The sequence below is a fragment of the Amblyomma americanum genome, chromosome 4, assembly GCF_052857255.1.
Source record: "Amblyomma americanum isolate KBUSLIRL-KWMA chromosome 4, ASM5285725v1, whole genome shotgun sequence".
Taxonomy (NCBI): Eukaryota; Metazoa; Arthropoda; class Arachnida; order Ixodida; family Ixodidae; genus Amblyomma; species Amblyomma americanum.
Window position 1 is genome coordinate 201880032 of NC_135500.1, and position 25069 is coordinate 201905100.

Here is a 25069-nt window from a genome sequence, read left to right on the forward strand (position 1 = left end):
TGCTATGCGTTAAGACACGCCGTCTTCGGATATGTCGAAAATAGGCATTGGTCAGAGGAGAACCAGCACTCCAATTACCTCCAGTGCTCGAGTGCTCCTAACGGGATGGTCAAAAGGCATTAATATTTTTGTCCTTCTCAACCAAGTACGTCCTTCGCATACATGAAACTGACGAAGTAAGAAATAAAAAAGGAAAGAAAGTTTGCAGATATTTACCCGGATTTGGTTTAAACTTTTCTGCATAGTGCGAGTACATTTTCTGTACTACCGCAGTACAAGAAGCGCGAGATTAATATTAGAGGCAGAAAAGTGTTATTTATCTGGGGGATGAAGTTCAAGGCTAACAAGAGGCTCTAAAATGAGTTGGCTGACCCGAAGCTGTTGCTCGAAAAGGGAAGGCATTGATGATTTCTGAGGAAACAGAAAAATTTACGCCACTCAAGACACACACACCTAAAGTAAATTAGTAGTGATTAAAGTCCACCACAGCCAGTCTGCGGCATGTGACTGTAGCCTCTTTAGACTTTCGCTTTCTTTAAACAAGTGTGCCCAAATTTAGTAGTCGAGCAGAGAAGATTCGAGGAAACTTCAGAATGTGTATTGCATCCGGCTGAAACCTACGTGCTACATAGAAGCAACGTGTTTCCATTGTAGCTAGTTTTCGCACCAATTAAAAAGCACTCGTTGACACAGCGTTCACTACAGAGTTAATATACTGTAAAGAGAAAGAAAGTTGCGGCAGTACTGGCATGAACATTCATTACATATATGTGCTAACGTTGTGGGAGCCATTACGGTAACGCTTCTTGATAACCCACCGCTGTGAGCAGACCAAATTCATGGCGTACCGATCTGCAGCACCGATCTTTTCCGACGACGTAATTCTAACTGGGGCCATCATGACCGGTGTTATAATAAAACGGAAACTTGTAGACAAATTTCCTGCGTGGTTTCCAAAATCAGAGCACTAAAAAGTGAAAGAATAGAGTCTTCCTAAACGTGCTTCAACGCACGTTGGATCAGTAGATTTAAATGCGTATTTCTTTTTCGACGAACTTTCTGTGAAAGAAAATTGTGCTAGCCGATCCTTGCGGCTACCTACAACGGGAACATGATGATGACGCACTGGGTTAGCCTGACCCCCTCTAAGCGGATTACCTCCCTGTATTAGACGCGAACTTTAATAGTAACTGAACAGGTTACCCTATCCATTTAACCCACTTTCTATTCCACACGGGTGAGATCCCATCTACACTTCAAAGCGCTTCGGTGAAAAAAAAAAAATACATTGTGCAGGTGGCTCAGGCGTTCTATCGTTGATAGCTCTACTTTCCAAGAGTTCGCGTGCCAGTGAGATATAAGCACAGACGCACAAACCCACTATATTTGCGGCTTATGCGGAGAACTTTCCTCCTCAGGCCCTGGCCGACGTTATGGGGCGTTGCGTAACGAAACAGGTTTCCTGCGCTCTTTCGGTGGCGAAACGAGGCAAGCTGGCTTTAAAAAAAAAGAACAGAAAACGAAAATAAAAACCGAAAAATTGCAAAAACGCGACGGCTGCTTTTTTTTGACGTCCTTGTTTTTTCCTTCGCTGCCCCGATAGGAAAACATTGGAATGTCAAGTGCAATAAAAAAGAGACTACGGGACGGCCACTTGGACAGAGTTATTTCTAAAGATCTGCCAAGCCGTAAAGGCGAAAGCCGAAGCATTTAGTAGCGACGCGACGACAGTGCCAAGAACGAAGAAACACGTCGTCAGTGCCCTGGAATCAACACGCTTTAACACAGCTCAGTGTTCTGTGTATTTTTTTTGCTGTCACTGCTACGAATCAGACTCGGCTCGATCCATTCGATTGCCCTCCCACAGTACTTGAGCGTGTCTTTCTTTGCAAGTTTTCGTGTCAATTATCGATATTTACTAGCCTGTGTTTTCTGTTTGCTCCCCGATTCTGTCTCCCATACTGGGCATGCGCCACTGCTTCTGTTGGCCACCAGAGACAGCAGCACTGCGGTCGGGTAAAGAGTTTAGCCAGCACATCTGTTCCCGCTTTTGCGATCTGCGCTTTGTTATTTTCAGTGAACTGAAGAGATTTCACTAACCCCCGTGCTCCCTGCCGCTGACTGCACTGTCAAGCAGTGTCACGTGACTGAGACGTCCCGGTCACATGATATTTTTAATTATCGCTAAGAACGGTAATCTTTTTAGGCTGGGATGTTTATCCCAAATGTTGTGGCACTAATATCTCACATTCGGGAATCATTGCAGCCGCCATGAACACGAGCATTTGAAAGTTTCATTGTAGGAGACAACAAATACAGATGCTGTCTCTGTCTTTCCCTCTGACCATTGCCAAGACAGATACATGGTCATGAGTTCTGCACGTGAGCACACGGTCGTTACAAACTGACTGCTGACTCAACGGATGGCAGGACGGCCACAAGTTTGTTCAGGGATTTTATCCTAGTCAATGTGACACTTACATGTGTTCCAAAATTTCCAAAGAGCACTTCACGTTTCATACACTTAGAAGGAAGCGACACACTTAAATATTAAAACTCTAGTCTAAATTCTCCTTCAATTTTCTCCCTGTTTGGAAAAAGGTGAAAAGAGTTACAAAGGCATACAGTGAGCGGCCTTGGGGATGCAGCTATCAGCAAGCACGCGCCGACAACCCTCGCTCGAGCAGTTGTTAGTTTTCAGTGAAGTTTCGAAAAGAGAAAACCATGAACTGAAAATAAAAAAGGAGGCTCTTTGGACAGCAATGAAAACATCCATGCCATCTGTGCCGGCCGAGTTTCCGCGTTCTGAGGCGTGCGGCGTAAACGAAATGTTTTTCACTGCAACCCCTCTATTTTCAATGTATTTAAAAACATGCTGTGCTGTTTTTGTGACATTAAGAGGCGTGTCTTTATATTTGGCTCGAATGTAGCGATTTTTGCCAAGTTCCGCTGCATTTCGTGAATTGTCGGTTCGGTCGATCTGACTTTAAGAGGACAACGAGCCGAAAGAACAGCATGCGACACCCTAGATGCAGCGGGTGAAAATGGGTTCTTGCAAGTAGCCTGTGTCCTGTATTGGACGTTCTACGCTGTTATTTATAGAATCGCAATTAAGCCCAGCAGGGCACCTGAGCGGAGGCTGTCCATGCGGACAACAATGCCGCAAAAATACAGCATAATGAGGGAAAGAAGCCGTATTTAGTGGAACGAGTTTAGGCCAGCAAGTCCGGCCATCAAGGTTCTACAGCCCACGAGGAGAGTTGAACGATTTAAGAAATCTAAGCCTAAGTATTACGCAGTAGACTGATGGCATTGCGACGTTGTGCGAACGTTATGTCTAGGTTGTGCCACTCTCTTATGTTGTAGTTGTGTGGGACGAAGCTGTCCTTTATTGTTGTCCTATCAAACAGATCTGAAAGCCGATAAATGGCAACAACTTCGGAAGCGAGTTAACACCATTAAGAGTCATGGTGTGTTCGAATAGAATGCGCCGAATATATACGTTTAAAGGCTCTGCAGGCTCGCTATTTTGCTTTGCTGGGTCGTCGGCACGTCTGGCAACGATTTTAGTCGGATAGCGGTATTTGTTGAAGGAGACTACAATGTGTTATGCTCGGACCGTGAGAATCCATATATTAGTTTGATAGCAGTAATTGTAGAAAAGGACGACGATGTGCAATGCACAGCGCGAGATTGTGTGGCACCTTTTGATAGGGCCCCGCCGCGGTGGCTCAGTAGTTAGGGCGCTCGACTACTGATCCGGAGTTCCCGTGTTCGAACCCGACCGCGGCGGCTGCGTTTTTATGGAGGAAAAACGCTAAGGCGCCCGTGTGCTGTGCGATGTCAGTGCACGTTATAAAGATCCGCAGGTGGTCGAAATTATTCCGGAGCCCTCCACTACGGCACCTATTACTTCCTTTCTTCTTTCACTCCCTCCTTTATCCCTTCCCTTAAGGCGCGGTTCAGGGGTCCAACGATATATGAGACAGATACTGCCCCATTTCCTTTCCCCCCAAAAAACAATTTTTATTATTATTATTATTTTGATAGGCTAAGAACAACAACGCCAGGCGGGATCGGCTGCGGTGATAGCATAGTGATCTCGTGCAGTAACCGACGAAGGCCTGTGCAAAGGTAAACAAAATGTGAAGGAAATATTTACGAAGAATCTCAAACTAGTTTAAAAGGAGCATGACCGATAATATATTTTTCTACTCCTCATTGTCTTTCTTCATGTTCTTCTTCCTCGCGAACTTCTTTCAGGTCCGCTTGGATAACATTGTATTCTATTGAGGCTACACCGGACATCAGGCAAGCGCAGATTAGCCTTACTTTAAGCTTTCAGGCTTTGTATTTTGATGTTTTGCTCCCTCACGATAATGTACCGGCCCATATCACCCAAATGAGTTTTGAAGTTGCCAATCACCCAGCGCATTCCCTGGGCTTTACAGGCAATTTATTTTGTTTGACTTTTCACATTTCAGCAAACCTCTTCGAGGACACGGATTTCATCATTAAAGTGAGCTGTGAGTAAGGAGTTGTACACAATTCCTGAAAACGGGGGAATCTTATTCTTTTTAAAAATAAGAGAACATAGAAAGCAATGTCCGAGGTTACCTGGCAATCGGGGAAGCGTAAACAAAAACACATACCTCATCCTAATCCTCTATCTCCTATGTAATGTTTACAAACCTTAATGAACGCTCCTCATCTGTAAGCGTTTACACTGTTGTGTAGCGACTCGCATTGGTCTGCTCCAGCTCTAGCTAAAAACGCATCCTTCAGCCAGTGCAAGTCTGGGACAAAAAGTATGGTGGGGCAGCCAGAAAAAGAATGTAAACCAATATGCCCCTGGCTGTGCCACATGCAAGTCTGGGACAGAGGAACGCCTTTGCTCGGTAAGCAGACGTACACCGCGACGACGTGCCTATATACGGCTCTACTCTGCCTCGATGGAAATTCCCCGCCGCCGAATGCCGTGGTCTCGAGTAACAAAGGGCTCGCCGTGGCCGTTCCACGGCATGCTTGTTTTTGCACTGGAAGGCCTCTGTGATGCGACTGCATAAGGTCTGTGCGTGCTCTGTGACATGCAGACCCGCGGATGGGGGCGGAGATTGAAGCATGAATTTCTGGTTGTACACACGGGTGTTCAGCTTTCATAGACGATCTCCACACTAGCGAGTTTGGAAACTGCCGCGCTTTGACTGTAGAGGGTGTACTATATGGACAGTCGTTAACCGTTCGTTCTTCTAGAGTAAACTTCTAATAATAATAATAATAATAATAATAATAATAATAATAATAATAATAATAATAATAATAATAATAATAATAATAATAATAATAATAATAATAATAACAATAATAATAATAATAATAATAATAATAATAATTGGTTTCGGGGGAAAGGAAATGGCACAGTATCTGTCTCATATATCGTTGGACACTTGAACCGCGCCGTAAGGGAAGGGATAAAGGAGAGAGTGAAAGAAAAAAGGAAGAAAGAGGTGCCGTAGTGGAGGGCTCTGGAATAATTTCGACCACATGGGGATCTTTAACGTGCACTGACATCGCACAACACACGGGTGCCTTAGCGTTTTTCCTCCATAAGAACGCAGCCGCCGCGGTCGGGTTCGAGCCCGGGAACTCCGGATCAGTAGTCGAGCGCCCTAACCAGTGAGCCACCGCGGCGGGCTAAACTTTTCATCCTCTCCTCTGTCTTCATGTCTTCTCCGATAAAGAGCATCTCCATCGGCACGGAAGGCGAAAGACCGTGTGGACACGAAGTCTCTATAGCATTGGTCTGTATGAAACCGTTTCGAGAAGCGGGCTGTTATTGCATGTCTTGATAGAACAACTTGTTGGGCGAGTTGGTTTGAGATTTCCATAGCTATTAGCGCAACAAACGGGGCACACCAAGGAACCTGTGTTGTTCTTTGCCTTGCTGTCTGCTGTCAAATTCACTGTAGCTATCCCGAAGCAAAAACGCTGTGGTTATTACGAAGGCAGGAGCTGCACGCGAACTGCCTCATTGAGTAGCACAAGGTGCATCAAGCTATGACAGGCTACCGCTTATAGTTCGTAGAGATTATACAGCCAACATCTTTCGGCAGCACATAGTCGGCCAGCGCGAACGACACTTCTCCACAGGTGCGACCCTGACAACCCTTACAGAAATGGTCTGTAGACCGTCTATAGACTCCTTATAGACTCGATTTCATTCCTATAGATATTTCTTCTTGTCTATTCGTAGTCTATAGATAAATGTCTATTAAAAGTATATGGCCATAAATCTATAGATTGTCTATAGACTGTATATGCGATTTCTATTGTTCTCTAGGGCTTGTCTATAGAGAGTCTATAGACATTATAGACAGAAGTCTGTGGAACGTCTATAGACTGTCTAAAAATTTTTGTGAGGGAACGCTGCAGCCGTGGCCGCTTATGATCCGCCATTGAAATGCAGTGTCATTCTCTCTCCATATATATTTTTTAAGCGCGGCCGACCCAATTTCTCTGACCGATGCGCGCGCGCGAATTCGCTCTCGGAGCGTGGTCCGAGGCTGAGTGCCGGCTCCGTACGGGGATCGGGGCTCCACGCGGGTCCGTTCCAATCATCGCAGCGCACGCGAGGGCGCACGGGCAGTGTTCGGACGGTCACGCCACCCTGCGGGGCCGCGGGGGACGCTTGCCTGCCCCTTGTCGGTGCGTGCGCCCCGTAACTGGCGGCAAGCGACTCGAATGTTATATTTAAACAGAGCTAGCGTGCCATCGCTCACCGTGCAAAGTTGGAGGGGGAGGACGTAATGACGGACGCTCGCCTCTCGACGCGTGTGTGTTGCACAGCGGAAGGGCATTCTGTTGCCGGCACAAGGTCCAGCACAAGAAAACTGCCAGAGATTTGTGCATGTGGTATTGGTTTGAAGGAATGAATGAATGAATGAATGAATGAATGAATGAATGAATGAATGAATGAATGATACGGAAAAATAAAATGTTAACAATGTTAGAATTTTATAATAATTGGTTTTTGGGGAAAGGAAATGGCGTAGAATCTGTCTCATATATCGTTGGACACCTGAACCGCCCCGTAAGGAAAGGGATAAAGGAGGGAGTAAAAGAAGAAAGGAAGAAAGAGGTGCCGTAGTGGAGGGCTCCGGAATAATTTCGACCACCTGGGGATCTTTAACGTGCACTGACATCGCACAGCACACGGGCGCCTTAGCGTTTTTCCTCCATAAAAACGCAGCCGCCGCGGTCGGGTTTAAGTTTAGCCGATTATGATTTGAAACTCGTATGGAGTGGAATAATGGGTATCGGCGCGACAGTATGTCGGCGTAGCCATCGGTGGTATCGTAGGTTTTCATGGAGATGGGCCTCAAGCGTGGCTTCTCAGGGGAAATTTCGACAAATGCTTTCGGAAGAGAATACTGACTATGGGAGATTAAAAACTTCCCGTCTGAAAGAAATGTGCACGTTGACGCGCTGGTCTCACAAAAACACTGCCTGTTGGCGTGAAAAGACTGTGGAAGTCCGAATGTGGCGTTATTTGAGACTGCTTTGGGATAATCCTAATCGCCATCATCTGCACAACCAAGACTCTTATCATCAGCATCATCATCATCATCTCCGCTATCAACACCAAACGCAGGGGACATATTCCTATTATTTGTCGAACGTGTACTCCCCTTCACCTTTAAAATGCGCTCCTGCTTGGGATAATCACATTCGCCATAATCTGCACAATAACCGCGACTCTTGCCATCATCATCAAAAGCAAATATAGGGCACATATCCCTATTATTTGTCGATCCCCGCCCCCCTTCACTTCCGTCCTTTCTTGCTGTTTGCGCAGTAAGTTACTCAGTTTTGTGGAAATACCATCGTCTTGTCCACTGGTCTTACTCTTAACCATTCCACTTTTTTTTCTTTTCATTAGGAAGTCCTCCCCCCATTTTCTTTCAGTTTTTACTTATTTTTCAACGATTCCAATAGATAGTATGCATCGTTTGCTACGAACTTCACACTTGCTTCATGGATACATCGTGATTGTACCGTTATTACTCCGCGTGATAGGCGTTGCTGACCCGCGACCGAAAACTTGTAGCGAGTTGTTTGCCGTAGCGAGTTGTTTGCCATCCCGCGTGGGAAAGTAAACTTTAGATTGCATTGAATTCCTCTCCCTCAGCGTCGAATGAACTGCGATGAAAGCGGAGGCGGTTGTTGTGCCGGACAGTGCGGGAATTACCAAAGAGCCAGGCCGAGCGCGAGACACGCATTTCCTTTTCGAGCAAGGAAGTGCGAAAAATAAGAAAAAATAAAGCAGGATGCCGTGTCTCTCCGCCGAAGGCCCCCTGAACGGGTTTCTGACCTGCGTGCCTCAAGGATGACGCGTCTCAGAAGGCAATGCAAAGGCGGGAAAGCAGTGGTGGAAAATTCCAGGGTTGCTTTTGCCTTCACTTTGTGCGCGATAGAGTATACAGCTCGTTCGGTTGAAAAGCCGTCGGCGTAGTAGTAGTAGTCGGCACCGCGTGTCGGAAATAATCGGGCGCTGCGTAAAAAAACTCGTATCGTGGTAATTTTTCGTTCTAGTGATTGATGACTGATTGGTGTGTGATAGGCGATGACGAGTTAATGAAATCACTGTAATTAACTGATTAATTGATTATTTAAAAATGAAAAAAAAATTGAAAAAGGGGGTTCAAAGGTGTCAGAATGCTTACAATGAAAAGCCAATGCTTGATGATGCTCATTAAAAAAATGTAGTGTGTGTAATGGATCAATTAGTTCTTGTAGCCATGCTCATTTTTTGTGTATTTTTTTCCCACTCTGTAACAGCCCGTGAAGACCTTACAGTATTGTAAATAAAAAAAAAATTGAACAGTTGAAAGAATGAAAATTGCGTTCAAAGGTGTCAGACTGCTCAGATTGGAAATTCAATGTTTTCTGACGCTAATTTTTGGTGTATGTCGTTGCCCTAATAAAAGAATCTTGTAAAATAAAAACCTATAGAGTGGCATCAGCATCAGATGACGCACCAAATGGTGTGCGCTTTCGCGTCAACTTGCAAGCGCGATATAGAAGTCCTCCAACGTTTTTTATTTAGAGGCCCGTGAAATTCTAGAGGCCTGTGTACTGTGCGATGTCAATGCACGTTAAAGATCCCCAGGTGGTCGAAATTTCCGGAGCCCTCCACTACGGCGTCCCTCATAGCCAGAGCCGCTTTGGAACGTTAAACGCCCATAAACCTTAAACCATTTTATTGCCTATTTTGTATAAGCGCGAACAGACTTCGAAGGCCGAGTGCTAATCGCACTATCGACAAACCCGCAACCGGCAAACTGAAGAATTAGCAAAGACTCTGCGACGCAGCGCAACGACCCCTGCCGGTTATCAGGCATGCCATAGGAAAAAGGAGACAGAGCGATGGACGCGTTCTGAGTTTCAAATCACGTTCTTACTCTAAGGTTGCGCCTGAAAGACGCTGTCGGTACAAACACGTTGGGTCCCAATAAGGTGGTGCTGTTTTTAACGATTGGCTCCGTCTCGGTAAGAAACCTCAGTTTAGACGAAAACGACTTAAAGAAATACGGTTCGAGAAACCAAGAGTTATTGCACTCGCGATATTTCTCGGAAGTCAGTGTCTTCGAGTGTCCACTCGACGGAAAATCGAAGTTGCCCGAGCAAGGAAAACCAGAGAACTCGAGCGTGAAGAACACTCAGGCGGAAAAACACTCAGTCATATCTAATGATCACAAAACTTGTTCGATCACGAGACCATAAGCGGAAAGCGCAGCATTCAGACCGTTTTTTTTTTCTTTTTTCTGTAAAATAAACAGCAGAGCTACGCTGCGCTTACGCGAGTACACATTATCAACACACACAAATAGATGTACTCTCAACATTCACAACCCTTTTCCGTGATTTGTTGGCTGTGGAGTGACTGAAGATGGGGTCTTGAGGAAAACAAGGACAAGCTTATTGTGGCTGCAATGACAACTAGTCTGTTCGGTATGGTGAGGTACTATGAACGGACAGCGTGAGAGACTGTGAGTTATAGGATAAGAACACCAAGAAAACAAGCATTTCCTGCGCTACGTGTAGCTCTATGTCAGTGTTTCTTTTTTTCACCTTTTGGGGGTAGGGGAGTAACAAAAGCTGTATGCCTTGCAATGCTAACAGGAAAAAAAAAAGACAGTAAAATGTAGGAAACCGATAAAATCACAAGAATCTGGTTCGTTGCGCACTGACGACAGTTGGGCGCCCACATAGATAGAAAATGATAGCGACATTCCGTTCTGGTCCTATCGATATGTCTTCGTCGACCCCTTCGTGACGCAACGATCGGTGTCTAGCTCAGGCAGAGGCCATAAATGAGTCTCCGCACTCGTCTGGTCTTGTGTCCCTTAGGCCTTCTCAAGAGCTCTCTTCTGGAATTTAGTCGATATCCCCATTAGGCGACCTTGCTCAGGAGATAACGAGAAACAGCCATCTGTATTCAACACATAATTGGACCGTCGTTTTCCGTAAACATACCGTCGTTTCCGAAGATCGCTGTTTCTGCAGCAGCAGTCTGGGTCGGCTCAGTTGCACTCAGTCGTAAGTGCTATACCAAACCTCTTCTGCTGACCCACGCAGCACGAGATGAAGTACTATAGTTTCGGTGAGAAGTCTTGACATTGCTTTTCGAAAAGGTGGGAGGCTCAGGGATACGTGCCTGCTTAGTGCCATCGCGCCCTTGGGGCATACGAGTGAAGATTCCGAAGGACACGCACCAGACGTGGCCCTTGTTATCACAAGAATATCTAAGACCGAGAAATTTTTCGAACCAGATCTAGGTACGAAGCAGTGGCTAGAAAGGAAAGTCCAAAGAAAACAAGAAGACGGAGCGCTTCAAGGCAGCGTCAAGGAAAAAAACGAGGCCAGGTTATCGATCAGTGAGAGCTTCTTCATTCTTCGATTCGGTAGACATCTTTGTTAGAAATAAACCTCTCAACCGAGCTCTTTCGAGAGCTAAACGTTTTATTGCGTGTTGTCACTGGCATGTGCCTGAGTTTCGGCCAAGCAAGGGCTTACCGCTACAATCACAGCGTGTCTTTGTTGTATTCTCTCTTTTAACTAAGCTCGAACCAACCAAAAGCATTGGAGCTCAACTTGACGTCTAGCTCATTTACCGGGAATCAGCAGCTGTCTGGTGGTATAGTTCGCTCTTCAAAACGCACGAAGTGCACATTTAGGCGCATCATAACAGCAAGTTTGAAGCGAACTGCGCGTCGGTAGCCAGAGTGCATATGGTGCGGGCACGCACAACATTCAGCGCTGAGGACTGCGCACATGCGCATGCAGGGTACGACGAAGTATTCGGGAAAGTCAGAACAAAAAAAGCAAATATATGCGCTCGAGCGGATGCGCACGTACGAATTCAGATTCTGCAGATAAACAGATATATACATCCCTGTTGGAAAAGCCGGCGTTTAGAATTGTATCCGCCAGCCAGCATCGACAGTAGGCGTGCGATGCATTTCGAAACTCTGAGAGCGTGTGCGCTTCGCTGGAAGAGCGTGCCGCACTTCTGAAAAGCGTAGTAGCTGAATACATTGTACCAAGGTATTATATCGATAATCTGTACTTTGCTCCTTGAATCATTTATGATACTTGTACACTCTTTGCCAAAAGTAACCGAGCAACGGGGTTTGCTTCTCGGCCGTATTGTGGAGTCTTTAGAGCACCCCTCAAGATCAACATGTCACGAAAGGTGAGGACAAGGGCTCTCCTTGCCTTACCCAGATTATCAGCTTAAGGCCTGCCATACGCGTCCTGCTGCATAGCTAAGAAGCAAAACCCGTTCACCGGCCACTTTTGGCAAAGGCGCTACGGTACATAGGTGTTTAGCATGCTGAATATATCTTTGTGAAGACGCATTACGCAGGAAGCAGAGCTTCATACCTCAGTGTACGATTTTGCAGCTTCTTTTCAATCAACCGCTCAATCAATCAATCAATAAATATTTAATCTTAATTTTCAGAAAATATATTGCATAGTTCATGAAGTCCCGGTGGGCACATATAATGACTATAATTCTTGGCCCGTAACCATAGTAACCACCACGCATTCACGGTCCTCACGTAACCATTGCAAACCAAGTCCCACTCACAGACAGCCGAAGTTAAAAAAAAGAACAAGCTTACAGACTGCTGGCACTCGGCCGCTTCGAAGAAATCACAGCGATAATTATGTGCCACTTCTTACGGAATTCACATTCTTACGGGCCAGCATGTGGACGCGGGTGTTTCCACTTGTGGCAGAGCTGATGACGTGAGAAGCATTAGGTAAAGCCCCTCACATTGGCATAGCTTTGGAACCTTGCGCAGCAAAGACCGGACATTACTACAGTGAGAGGGCACAAAAAAATTTTGGAACACTTGCGCTATTACACGGTACGTGCACGACAGCGAAGATCATAAGTATCGCCGTTGTAAAAACATAGTGAAGTATGTGAAGTAGTAGTAGTAGTAGTAGAAAACATTTATTCCAAAAAGGTAGGATAGAGAGGCGAAACTACGGATTTTGGTTGGAGTCCTTATTTCAGGACCCCAACGTCCACAGCAGTTGCTCTTGCTTGGGATATCAGCTTTCGCTGCGTCGCCAAGTCAGAGCTGAGCAGGGCAGACTCCCACTGTTCCTCGGAGTGATGTTTGTCTAGTTCGGGGGGCTTGGGACCGGAGCAGCCCCATGTTACATGGTATGTTGTTGGAATTCCGCCACACCAGGGGCAGATGCTGTCACATCTGTCGGGGAACATTATCTGGTACTTGTGTAGGTTAGGAAAGGTGTTCGTCTGTAGTTGGCGCCATTCCCTCGCCTCTGCCGCCGTTAGCTTACGGTGTGGTGGGGAAGTATGTGAAGTATGTATGATCTAGTATGCATGAAGTGAAGTATTGAAGAATGTATGATCCAGAAGATGGCGCGAAAGACAACTCATCATGTGTGGCACGGCCTCTACAGAGGTAAATCAAACGATGCTGATCTCTGCACACGTGTGAAGTTAACGTTTCTCATTCCGTGACAGTGATCACTGCTTTTGTTCTCTACAGAGTACATAGCGAAGGCTTCGTACAATGCGATGAAACGACACTTACGCTCTGATATTTCTTCTTACCCACTACAGCGCGAGGACGAAAGCGAGGGTCAAGAGAATCGGACACCATCGGACGACACACTATACGCTCCCAGTGTCCACGTAAGAGCTATGTATCGTGTAAAACGCTGCTGTCGTTGTACAAACATAATCTTAAGAATTATGTCTGACCAACTCGCCCACCAGTTCGTGTCGGCTGCGCAAATAATCCCACACTGCAGCCTTCGTCAATAAAAACTTGCGCAGACGTCCAGACGGCGAGTGCTAGATAGTGGACGCCTGCAGGGCTTTTGCCGGCGTTTCAGCCTTGCCAGACGGCTTTTCCGACGGCCACCGACAGTTACGCGTCCTTCCGGGATCGCGGCGGCCGCCTTGAGGTAGGCATCGACGTTATCTCCTTGACATCGATGATCTAACCTGCCTGCCCTGCTCCGTCCTCCCGACTGCAGACAGGAGTGGCTTCCTGTCTACGGCGTTTCACCGACTTGAGCGGAAGCGACGACGTCAGAGGAACCGCAGCCTTCCTACTTCCCGCGCGAGCAGCCTGCCTAAGTTGCTCGTGTTCGCCGTTAGGCCGCTGGGTTGGGTATAGTTCAAGCTCGGGCGGGAAAGATGCATAGTGACCCCTCACATCCTTGTCTGGACTGCACCAGTCGTCCACAATCACTCTTCTGCTGACAGAATAGGAATAGTCGTTCCAGAAGCTGCTAGCTTAAAAGCTTGCATTGTCTTCGCGAACACTTCACTGCGCCCATATCCCGAAGCCTTTGCTCTGACCCCGAACATTAAGATTCAGATGAAATGTTCAACTGTCTCTGACATTAGGCACCGAACTTCAGCGCTTCTGAAGCACTTCATACAATTTAAAGCCAGGGGCGCTTTTTCATATGGAACGTAGCAAGGCGAGGACGCTAATTATCAGCGTGTAGAATGCAAGAAAAGAGGACGCCATAGCCGCAAGCGCTTAAGTAAATGCTTCATAAAGGGCAGGAAGGTCATTGAACGATTCTCCAATGAGTTTAAGGAATAACCCAAGGGTATAGTTTAAAGATTTTCTGCAGTTAATTTCATGCAACTTGAGCCGAAAAATAGGCCGCATTCTCTAGTTACACTCCTGGTGATCTTTGATACGACGAGCCCGCAGGATGCCAACGCTTGCGTCTAGCGTTGCCGAAGCGTGTATGTTCTCTCGAACGCTCGGCGTTACGGAAGCTTCGTTTGTCGGCAGGTGGTCCTGTGGGTGGTTTGAAAACAGAAGCGGCGCAACAGCTGCTTTCCGTGCATTACCGTGCGACGGCTGTTGCATGTTGTAATCGACACTGTCGTGTTGCTATGCGCAGCAGCACAGCTTTGAAAGCCCTCGGTCCAAGAAACAAACTTTCTTCGAGAGTTTCGGCTAACCTTTTATTGTGTGACAAGGTAAATGTCCGCAGTTTCTAGTGCCGGAGTCTAAGCACATTTTGCGTAAAGAACCAAATGGCGATTAGATTCCTTTCGTGCGAGAGATCAGCTCAAGTCCAGCTTTCACGGGCAAAAATTTTAAAAATTGAAAAAATGTAAAACACTGTTATAGAAATATTGAAGGTAATGGTCCATTATTCTGAAATATAGCAAAACCTTTGTTTTAAAATATTTCCATCGCCCGCATCAAACAGTTAAGACTGCTATAGAAAACCAATGGGGAACGCTTTTGATGACAGCAAAAACGTGGATCGGAAAAAAAAAATACATGACTGCTGTCGGATGATCTATGGATATATTGATTGTTATAGTGAAATCTTACATTGCACGAAAAAAATGCGTTCATAAACGGTTTCTCGCTTAAAAATGTTTTTGTCCAGAATGGCTGGGTATGGTTTCCAACAACCAACCGTGTGCCATCTTATATCTCTGGTTTTGTCAGAGAGCAATGGGTGAAGTTGGAGACACTGCCTTACAAATCACAATAGCTAGCATTAGCTATGCCTGGAAAGGCATGGAGCTCATTATATTCCGAGAGGTGATTGCGATATTCATCACAGCGCAAGAACATGTGGTTCCACTTTTCTTCCTGGCTCAATTCTCGCCAGCATACTTGGTTTGCTGCGAGCAGAACTAATGCGGTCATAATCCCCAAAACAGATTTTGGTTTTCGTTTTGTAATATTTGCCTGTGCACTTTCAATATTTAGTGCGAACCTACAGAGCCTTAAAGCGGTGGTTAACTGAGTTAGTTGGCCCATACTTCAGTGTGGTTAGAGCAGTATGTCCGTTCCCTCCAATGTCCTCGTTCAGTCAATTCTGCTGCAACCACTCTGAACTATAGGGATCACAAAGAAAATTACAGTAGTGACAAGAGTGCAGGGGGAAAAGTTTAAAGTCGGAGAACATATGGCTGTCAGCTATTGTATGCGCGTCTCTTTATCACAACGTTAGCGCTCGTGAAAAAAAAAGAAAATGTGGACAAGAAAATTTCCCAGGCTTTTCGCAATTGCAGACGAGGGATGGACAGAGACAGATGTGATTCTGCTGCAGAAAGGAGCAAATAAAATTATGTAAAATTGGCTCTTGTGACAGTATCATCCCATCATAATGTTGACGAACTGCTCGAAATAGGAAGCTTTTTTTTTCTTACTTCATATAGCTTACATTATTTCCTGTTTGCGTTTTGCATGGGTTGTAGCGAGCACCCTCTGTTACGTGTCTGGATAAATCACCTTCTGGCACAGCTGCTTTTTAGTATACAAAACAGTTTTCAAGCGCTCCTCTCATTCTGAGTGAGTTTGCATTGGTGCTTCATTAATCCCCTGAGTAACACGCCCTAAAAAGCAATCCTTTGATGTAGAAGTGGCAATAAAACTCAATAGCCTCCTTTTTTGTGTTGTGTCTTTTTATGCACTTTCTTCGAAATCTGTGTAAACAACCTCCGTGACCTAAGCCCTTTTGTGGCGTGTGGAGTGGGCTTAATGTGTCTGTCTCTCCTTTGTCTGCCTTCTCCCTTTTGCAGAACGAATAGAACACTGTTCGATTGAAAAGTGTTCCGAAGACCTCTGTGTGTTAACAGCATTTGTTCTGTAATTCCAGTTTCAGCGGCTCCAAATGGCAACTTTTCTACGAGACAATTATTGATAAAAAGTTAGATCATTGTCTCGAAAGCTGACCATTATCAAATTACTCGACCCCGTAGTTTAGAAAGCCACACATTTGGTTTGAAAAAAGTATGTTAAAGACCTATGCTGATTTAGAGGTGTCTGCTACGAGAAGCAAAGCTTTGTCGCCACGGAAATTTGCTAAGTTCGATGCGTTTGTGTTCAGTTCATAATAGCAGCGGGTAATGTCACGTGAATACGGATCGAAAGAAACGCTGCCGCAGAGTTTTACGCTTGAAAGCTGTGCTTAGCCAATTTCGAAGCAATGTGCTGAAGTGAACTGAATGAAATGAAGTGCTCAGCGCATAAAGTCTGCAGTGTGCGCGTAAGCACTCTCAGGATGTATTTTCATCAGCAGTAAAAGAAAAAAAAATCCGCGGGTCATTAGTTTCCCGGCAGTGATTTTTCTGAGACGTTAGCAGGCTGTGTGCAGTTATCGCCACATTTCTGAAATAGATATATACTATTAGCATAAAATTAAACGCGAACAAAACGACTGAAACTCGAGTATATATAGCATTACGAGAAGACATTAGTTTAGAGATACTAACTACTAACGCAGTTCATTTTTCCTTTAGAGGTGTGATGAGCGCTGTTTGAAAGTGTTTAACGACCTCTTCCTGCATTCCCTATAGAGCGGCTGATATTTTCGTGTTTTGAATTTGAGTCTGGGGTTATTTTAATCTGTGGTAGACGATGAGATGGAAGAAAAAGTTGTGCTTTTATGCAGCTTGACTGGCTCCCATCCCCTTTACAAGAGCACAGCATCAGCACACATTTTATACAGAAAAGCGATTACTGTGAACGAAAAGCAATTACTAGCCGCACAATTGAATGAAAACAAGTCCGCGATAATTCAGATGCCCACTCAATAGCATGTACATACAACATATTGTTAATGGGTGGAGCACGAACAAATGGATCATACGTACACTGATCTCATTTAGGCATGCCAGTGTTTTTAAGAATATGAAAAATAAGAATACCATTTCAAAAACAACTGCTTCAGCGCACTTGATAATAACTTGTTTGAGTATGGTAATTCTGCCTTCTCTGGAAAAATGTAACATTTCAAAACACCTCCGCTCAATGATTAGTCCGTAGACCAGGCATACACAAGTACTCGGGGTACCGTGTTAGATAATTATGACTATTTACTCTTGAACATGCGAATGTGTAATAGTATGTTTATTTCTTGTTTTTAGTGGCTCCTGAATTTTTTACACGGGCGATAGCTGTATAGGTTAGGTAAAGCTACCAAAGCAAACTTTTTCTGCAAAAAGCAGAGTTGAAATTTGAAGGGCCATCAGAAGTAATTCGTGCTCATCTGTCGCTTGCCCTGTTCGCGTGTATTTCGACACTAGTAGTACAGTCTTCGTCAGAAGTTCAGAGCCCAGGGAGGCTCACTTCTGGGCAACGCCTGAGTCTCTCGTTGTGCATCCCCCACATTTCATGTCTCCTGAACGTAAGAATAACCTCGGCCTGCCCCATCCGAAGAATAGGACTTCTGCGGATGATACAGGAGCCCCGTTACAGGGCTTTGAAGCGAATGCTCGCAGACTATAAATTTTTAAAAGGGCTGCGCATACGCACTGCGCGCAGTACACGAGCAAGCCGACATGTGCACATATCCAACTCTGATCCACATGTACGCACTGCACTCTACTTAGCCTTCTGCAAGCATTATAAACATGACGTAGTCAACTAGCATAACTTCAAGGGCCGTTCAAGATGTTATTACATGCAGTAGACGGTGCATTCAAGTGAATTGAAGGCATCGTCAAGTGCCTGTTACTATAATGTTACTAACTTGAAATTACGTCAAGCAATGCTGGAGATTTTAGTTTACCTAACTGAAACTGTTTTTACGCAGACCCAACCGCGGCCGGCATGCATTGCTGCTAGCGCACGCTGACGTCATTTTCGCAGGACTTCCATGTCTCTGCAGCTTATAGCAGAAAAGCGTGCGCTGACTGATTAAGTTCATCTTCGATGCCTGTAAACAGACTCAGCAAGCAAGAACTGTAAGCCTGCTGTGTAGTCGTCAGTGCAATTCTCCAAATTAAATTCTTGATCGGATCAATGAGCTGACAAATCAACAAGTGTTTGCACTCGGAATGTTGCCGCCGCCTAAGTAGAGATCGCATATGCACGAATTTTATACGTGGTAATAGACACTAAATAACTAATGGGTCTATTCGCACCCCTAATGCCGTGCAATGCTATATGACCACACTGTCAAAAAGAACGTCCCCGAATTTTTCTGAATGATGGAACGTCACATTAGGAACCAACAGATGGCGTTGTTGTAGTTGGCTACCAAATAGGTCCGGTGAGAAAGCGAAGAAACAGCGTGTGTATTCTCCGAACGATGTTTCTTACGACCCTGTAGTTTTCCTGACTGTGCCATCAACGTTTAACTGAAAAAAGCACGCCAGAACCCGTACTTCCCGACGCCGATTACAGAGATCAGCTGGTGGAAACGTACTGTTTCGTTGCTTGCTGCAACCTGTAATCGGGCGTAGCAGAGAAGGAACGTTCTTTCCGTTACGATTGCGTGACGACAGCGAAAGTCATGGCCACAGACTGCATTCACGGCGCAGTTGACTTGCTTGCGTGGACATTTAGCCGCGTGCGTTAGCTACAGTGCCGACAACAAGCAACAATGTAAGCCACCTGAATACCAGAATTTGTGCCATTCCTCGTAACCGTTCAGAAGACGAATGTACTATTGATGACAGGAAATAGAAACGAATTTAGTCGTCGTATGAAATCTTCAGCCGCATAATTGGAGTTTTTTTTTCTAAAATGTTGTTCCCTTGAAGCCCAATGCAAAGGCAAACGCGAATTTAGAGCGTATGCGGAAGGGGCGGTTCCCAAACTAGGCGAGAAATATTACATAAAGAAACCATGCTGAAGCCCATACCACACTGAACCCCATTGTTTTCGCAGAAAAAGTCCTTAAAAAATGTTGCAACCGTTGCCTCGAAGTAGAGCACCCGTCTCAGCTTCGGAAAGTTGTGTGTTCGACTCCCAGTGGCGGCCGGTTACGCACGGGGTTGTTCATATGAGCACAAGCTTATTATCCCCCGGCCTGGTGCTCGGATTTCCACGTACATGGCTTGGAAAAAGAGCCTGCGTCCTCAAATGCCTTCACCGCCCCCCCCCCCCCCCCCGCGTCCTTGAAGGGTCACCCGTGATAACTGCAGTTACTATGTGGCTATTTCTCCTATAAGATGGCACCAGCGCAAGCAGAGCTGACTGGTCAGAAAAGCTTCACTTACGCGTGCATCAGATTATTAAGGAGGCGGCCATAATAAACAGCAGTCCTTTATTTATTCCCTCCCAGAGGATGTGAGTCGCTAATTTCTTATATCTACATAATTGCTCAAACGCTAGCGGCAAGAATGGAACAGATATTTGGAACGGATCCTTGAGAGCTGGCACCGACGGCCTTGAAATCGTGAGACTCCCTGTTTTTCTATCGCGTCTTTGCATGTGTTATGAAAACAGGCGTGGGAAAAAAATGTAGCCTTTCTTGCCAAAAGGCGGCTGAGAACCATTGGCAAGCACTATGCCCGTCGTGTTGATTGCTCTGAACTTCACACGCACTCACGACTAGCAATATACGTGGATAGAAGCTGTCGAGCGCGAAGAACAGTAAGCAGGCATCTGTCGTTTTAGGTGGAAATTCCGACTACTTTGTGCTCCGCTTCTTACCACTTACTTCTACTCTGCAACCACGTGAGTTAGAGTCGTCATCGGTTCACTAGCTCAAGGCGCCGCATGTGGAGGTGCGCATGGAATTCGGTGCGATAAAATCTATTGCAGTAGAAAACTGCATATTTTCCACATTTCATCCTTAGGCTTAACGTATTTTGGTAAGCAATTGACTTGATTACTTTAGTGTATTTCGCTGTGCTGCAACGTGGAATATTAGGAAAAAAGTAAAGAAGGCGCCCTCAAGAACTCGCCAAAAATGTTAGGCATGCTGAACACAACCTCTCAAACTGACGAGAAACGGAACGCGAGCCAGGCGCCACCCGAACGTAAATTGACTAGAACTCAAGCACCGCAGAAAGATCGAGTGCCCACTTACCCTGGTGTCGTTGTCGTACAGCTCGAGGCGGTATCCGGGAACCACACGTCTCTCGTTGACGTGTCGGACGGCCAGTCGCGCCGCGGCCCTCTCGGCGCGGCCTCCCTTGGCCGCCTCACAGCTCCCCGTGAGTTCGAACAGGCCCAGCAGGTAGAGCGTCTCGCGAACGTCGTACTCCAGCGCCGTGGCCGGGGGCGACGTCTCGAACGGTTCGCGGTACTCCAACAGCGGTGCCGAGTCATTGCGCAAGGGAAGCAAGTCGTATCGCGCCACCGTCTCATCCTCATCGTCCGACGAAGACCGGTCGTCTTCCCCGACGCCACTAACGTTGGCCGCGTCGTCGAAGCTGAACACGAGCGCCGAGTCGTTGTAGAAGACGTCCCAGCCCGACGTGTCGTTGCCGCCGACGTCGTAGCTGACCGGCCTGTCTTCTAGCGCCCGCGCCAGCAGGAGACAGCACACGAGGAGGGCGCCGTGCAACAGCAGACGCCCCGACGTCACCACCATGGAGTCTGACCTGGCGGGAGGCCACCTGAGGCGAGCATCCCACCACTGGCGACGACGGTGACCACGGCGGCGGATGGTCGCGCGTGCGAACACTCGAACGACGGCTCTCCGGACCAGGCGCTGCGATGGGCGAGCAGGCTGAACGTCGAGATACGGGCGTCACGCTCTTCGCATCCGCTCATCGTCGACAACGCCTTCCCGGAGAGTTCGACGACATGTCTTGCGACACCGTCTCTGGTCGATCATTGTCGGGCGCTGTGTGTTTGGGCTGAGCGCTCAATTTTCTGTTCCCCCGAAGCCCGAGCACTCTTGGCAGCTTGCCTGGCTGCTCTTTCGCCGAGTCCGCGTATGATTAGCCGTTGACCGCTTCGTCAAAACAGAGCGCCACGACGTCTCCGTAAAGAGTCAAGAGTCGGTGAGAAAACAAGAGGCGGGCGACGCGGGTGTCGCCTTTATCCGTACGGCTAATATTTTGTGAGACAACACGGCTCCGTCAGTCTAACGTTTCCCCCAGGGACAGCTTCTTTAGCAAAGTGCGTCCGTCGTGAAAAATAACACCGGTCGAACCAAAAAGAAACCTGCTCACGGAGGGAATTGTCCGCAGATGAACTACAGGCCTTGGGCGATGTAAAAATTGATTTCGCAGAGCGCGCTAAACGGTTCGTGCCCTTACATTGTACGGATGCAATTCAAAGCGAATTTCGTGCACAAAAAAAAAAAGCTCGCTACCATGGTATGCACTGTGTTACGGTTTCTACAGTGAAATGTGTGCGCAAGTACTCAATTTTCCCGCTCGCACAAATAATTTCTAGACGACAATGAGACCAACGCTCATTTTACAGTTTGAGGTCTTGAGGAGAATATCACAGCTGTTCAGCAACCAAAGAAACCGATATGTTGCTCCGCTATTGTATCACGAATGTTAACACTCAGGTAGGGAAGATAAGCGCAGAGGTCCTGAAGATGTCAGCGCGTTACTACTATCATTAATGGAGCAGCACCTCCTAACATGTACACAGAGAAAAACATACGTTAAATGATGCCTATTCGGACCTGGGAAGGATTTTCTTTCCTAGCGTGTCGATTCTATCAGCAGCTAAGGACACTAAAGGGACCGAGCAAAAAACTAAGGTCGAAAGCCGCGCAAAGTGAAAGCCCCGCGCCACGCTCGTCACAGCCGAGAGGACCGACTCGAAATGCCACGCAGAGGTCACGAGGACCTATTCACGTACTTCCGCCTGCAGACCGTGGCAGCACGACGGTGCTTGGTAAACCTCCGAGCTCGCGTGCGTCTCGTGCAAGTGGCAAAAGCTTGATCGGTCAAGGAAGAACCCCGGTGCCGTTGCCCGCATTTGGAATCATCACAACGTCCGTCGGTCACGGCACGGTTGCGCGCGATGTTCCGGTTGATGGAACCCGAGCGTGCGACGCCCGCGGCGGTCAGTGTGAATTCCAGTCACGGCCGCTTGCTCGTCGGTGCAGATCCCTTTCCTCCAGGGGAGAGGAGGTGCCTTGAGGTCGAGTTTTGCAACCGGTAAACGCAGCGGTGTTGCGGGCAGCGCACAGAGTGTCAGTGTGATAAACCAGTCGGCGAAGACGCGAGACCGTGTTGCTCAAGCGAATCGCAAGGAGCGACCACGCCGAAGATCCTTTGGGTTTTGTTGCGGCATAACGAATCTAAGTCAACGGAACAATCTTGCTTTAATCTTTGCAATCGAATGATGCATGCAAGTGAAGCGCCCAGTTCTTCGAGACGCAAGCAAGCTTTAGACAAATGTCTGCAACCCACGTCAGGAAAAACCCTTAAAATGATTGATAAGCAAATAACGCTTTCCTACTAGACAAACGCGCCGCTGAGAACTATACCTTGCTCCTGGGTTCGTTTCATCACGTTACCTTTGACCAGTAGGAAGGTGAACAGAGTTGCCTTGCGTTAAAAACTGACGCAGCTCAGTAAAAAACTTTCGCTTGCCTCGACGGAGTGAATACACTGGAAATAGACTGCGTCTATAGAAAAGACCTTGAAGGCGACGCAGTCAGAATGTACTCTTTCGAAGTTAAAAACTAACTGCATAGGGAAAGCGATGGTCTGTATGTGGACTGCAGAAAACCAGTCGGCGTTCGTACGCTATTCTAGACATGCACGTGAGACGAGAAACGATTGGCTGCTTGCAGCAGCCAATGCAAGAACTCGATTTCTAAACGAAGTAACCTTACAAATTCTCTGCAGCTTACGGTACTTTCTTGCAAGCAGTTTCTGCATGTAGCAATGATCTTGAAAGATATGCTTAAATTCTTCGTCCCGCTACCCTGCTGTCTGTAGTGGAACAGAAAATCTTTGAACCTAAAAGCACGGCAAGTAAAAGCACAGAAAGGTAACACTGAAAAGCATTGAAATAGATCTAAGCGAAAATCTCGCAAAAATACCAACACTGACTGAGGAGCTCAGTTGATAAACCTCAGTACATTAACATTTCAGCTGTAGTCTAATGGACTCACCGAGACTTCTTGGGTCATCCTTTCCAAATAAAATCTACTTAGGGACCTTTGACACTCTATAATTCGTTGAATTAGGTAATTAAGGGCACACTTTTGTCTTTAGTTTGTATCTTGTTCAGCCCACGAGCAGGTAATTTAAGTCACGGTTACTTTCTCCGCGCTATGCCAACGATATCACGTCGCAAAGCAAACGACCCGAAAGGAGAAACTTGTTACAGCCACTTCACTGCGCAAGCCGACCGCGTCGCGTTCTATAAAGAAAAATCGGATCTTGAAAACGGTGCTACTCGGCTGGGCGATGAACTTGCGCTCTGCTGGCGCTAAATGCGTTGCAACTGAATCGCAGGCGCAAAAAAAAAACACAAAAGGAACAAGGCCGCGACGTCTTGAAAAGCTTGCTTCCTCGTGTCAAGTCGTGAGTCGCTCTCCTAGAGCGGCCCGAAAAACGAAGACTTGCGGCGCACGAAGTCACGATGTTACGCGTGCAGAGCACCGCATTAAAAACAACAGATCACAGCATACAACCAGCGGGCACCTCTCGCGCGCGCACACTCGCAAACACACACGCACACACGGGAAGACGAGTTCACGAGGTCGCACACCACTGGGGATCACTGAAAGGGTCGAGGTGTCGGCACGGGGGTGTTGAAGCGGACTCCAACAGCACACTACACAACCACGGTGACGCGAGGCTGAAGCGAGCAGGCATCGCTTCCCGTCGTCTTCGCACCACTGAAGTTTCAATTCGCGGCGTTGAATAAAAGCCTGGGATGAATCTTTGCTGCGAATTGCGGAGACACTGTTATAGTTTCCGGTGCTCCGCAGTCGACTGCTGAGGGAGTGTGCACGAAGCACGTGCAGTGCCTTGGCGCACCTTCGTCGCACCTGGCCGCCGGCTCCTCGCGTGTTGGGACGCGCGCGGATCGCTCGTCGCTCGCGACCGCCGCCGGTTTGCGTGTGCGCGCGTGGCGTGGCGCGCGAACGAGAAACGCGCGCGCAATAGGAGAGGAGGTTGGGAAAGAGAAAGAGGCGCGACGTCTTCCTTGCGAATCCAGCGCCGCGTCGTCAGCGTCGGCCGAAGCTATGCGGCCCGTCGGCGGAGCGGTCCGAGGACGACGCACCTGGGAGAGCTCTTCCCCTCGACTTCGACGCCTTCCCCCGTCGGAGGCTTTTTAGTAGCGGGACGGGCGCTGCTCGGAGACTCTCCTCCGCGCGAGTCAGCTTCTCTAACGTCTATCTGTGGGAACTCTCTCCTTTTAATATTCAGTATTATTTTTTTAAATGAAGGATGCATGTAGGGCTGCTCACCGAGGTTTTCGCGCATTTTTTTTTCTTTGCGGAAAGTTTTCGACGAATGCGTGCACTTAAATCCCTCTTTAAGAAAATGGAAGAAATGCTCCTCGGGTTCACAATTGGTACCTCAGTGAGTTCAACTTAATTACTATCTAAAGACGGAATTTATAAGTCGCTATTTGCACTTGAAGAAGTGTTTTGACGGAAGCAAATGCGTGTTTCGAGCTACTTAAAACAAATACTCATCTATAACGATCATGTCATCCATCATCATCACTGACGGCATCATCGTTATCGCTGGTGGCTCACCTGAACGAAATGCAGTCTATAGGGGGCAGCTCGAGCGGGAGCGAGTCTGTCTGGAGTTTTTTTTTTTTTTCTTCTTCCTCATTAATAGCGAGAATTG

The 25069-nt window shown here is 47.0% G+C and overlaps 1 protein-coding gene across 1 annotated transcript in view; it reads right to left on the reverse strand.

Moving 5' to 3' along the window:
- GABA-B-R3 (gamma-aminobutyric acid type B receptor subunit 3) overlaps nucleotides 1–24331 on the reverse strand; it is a 181827-nt gene extending 157496 nt beyond the window's left edge. Inside the window, exon 1 of the mRNA XM_077662978.1 lies at nucleotides 20365–24331. Coding sequence (XP_077519104.1) covers nucleotides 20365–20871 — 507 coding nt within the window. The 5' untranslated portion in view covers nucleotides 20872–24331. The remainder of the gene's footprint in view (nucleotides 1–20364) is intronic.
- Nucleotides 24332–25069: the final 738 nt, after the last annotated feature.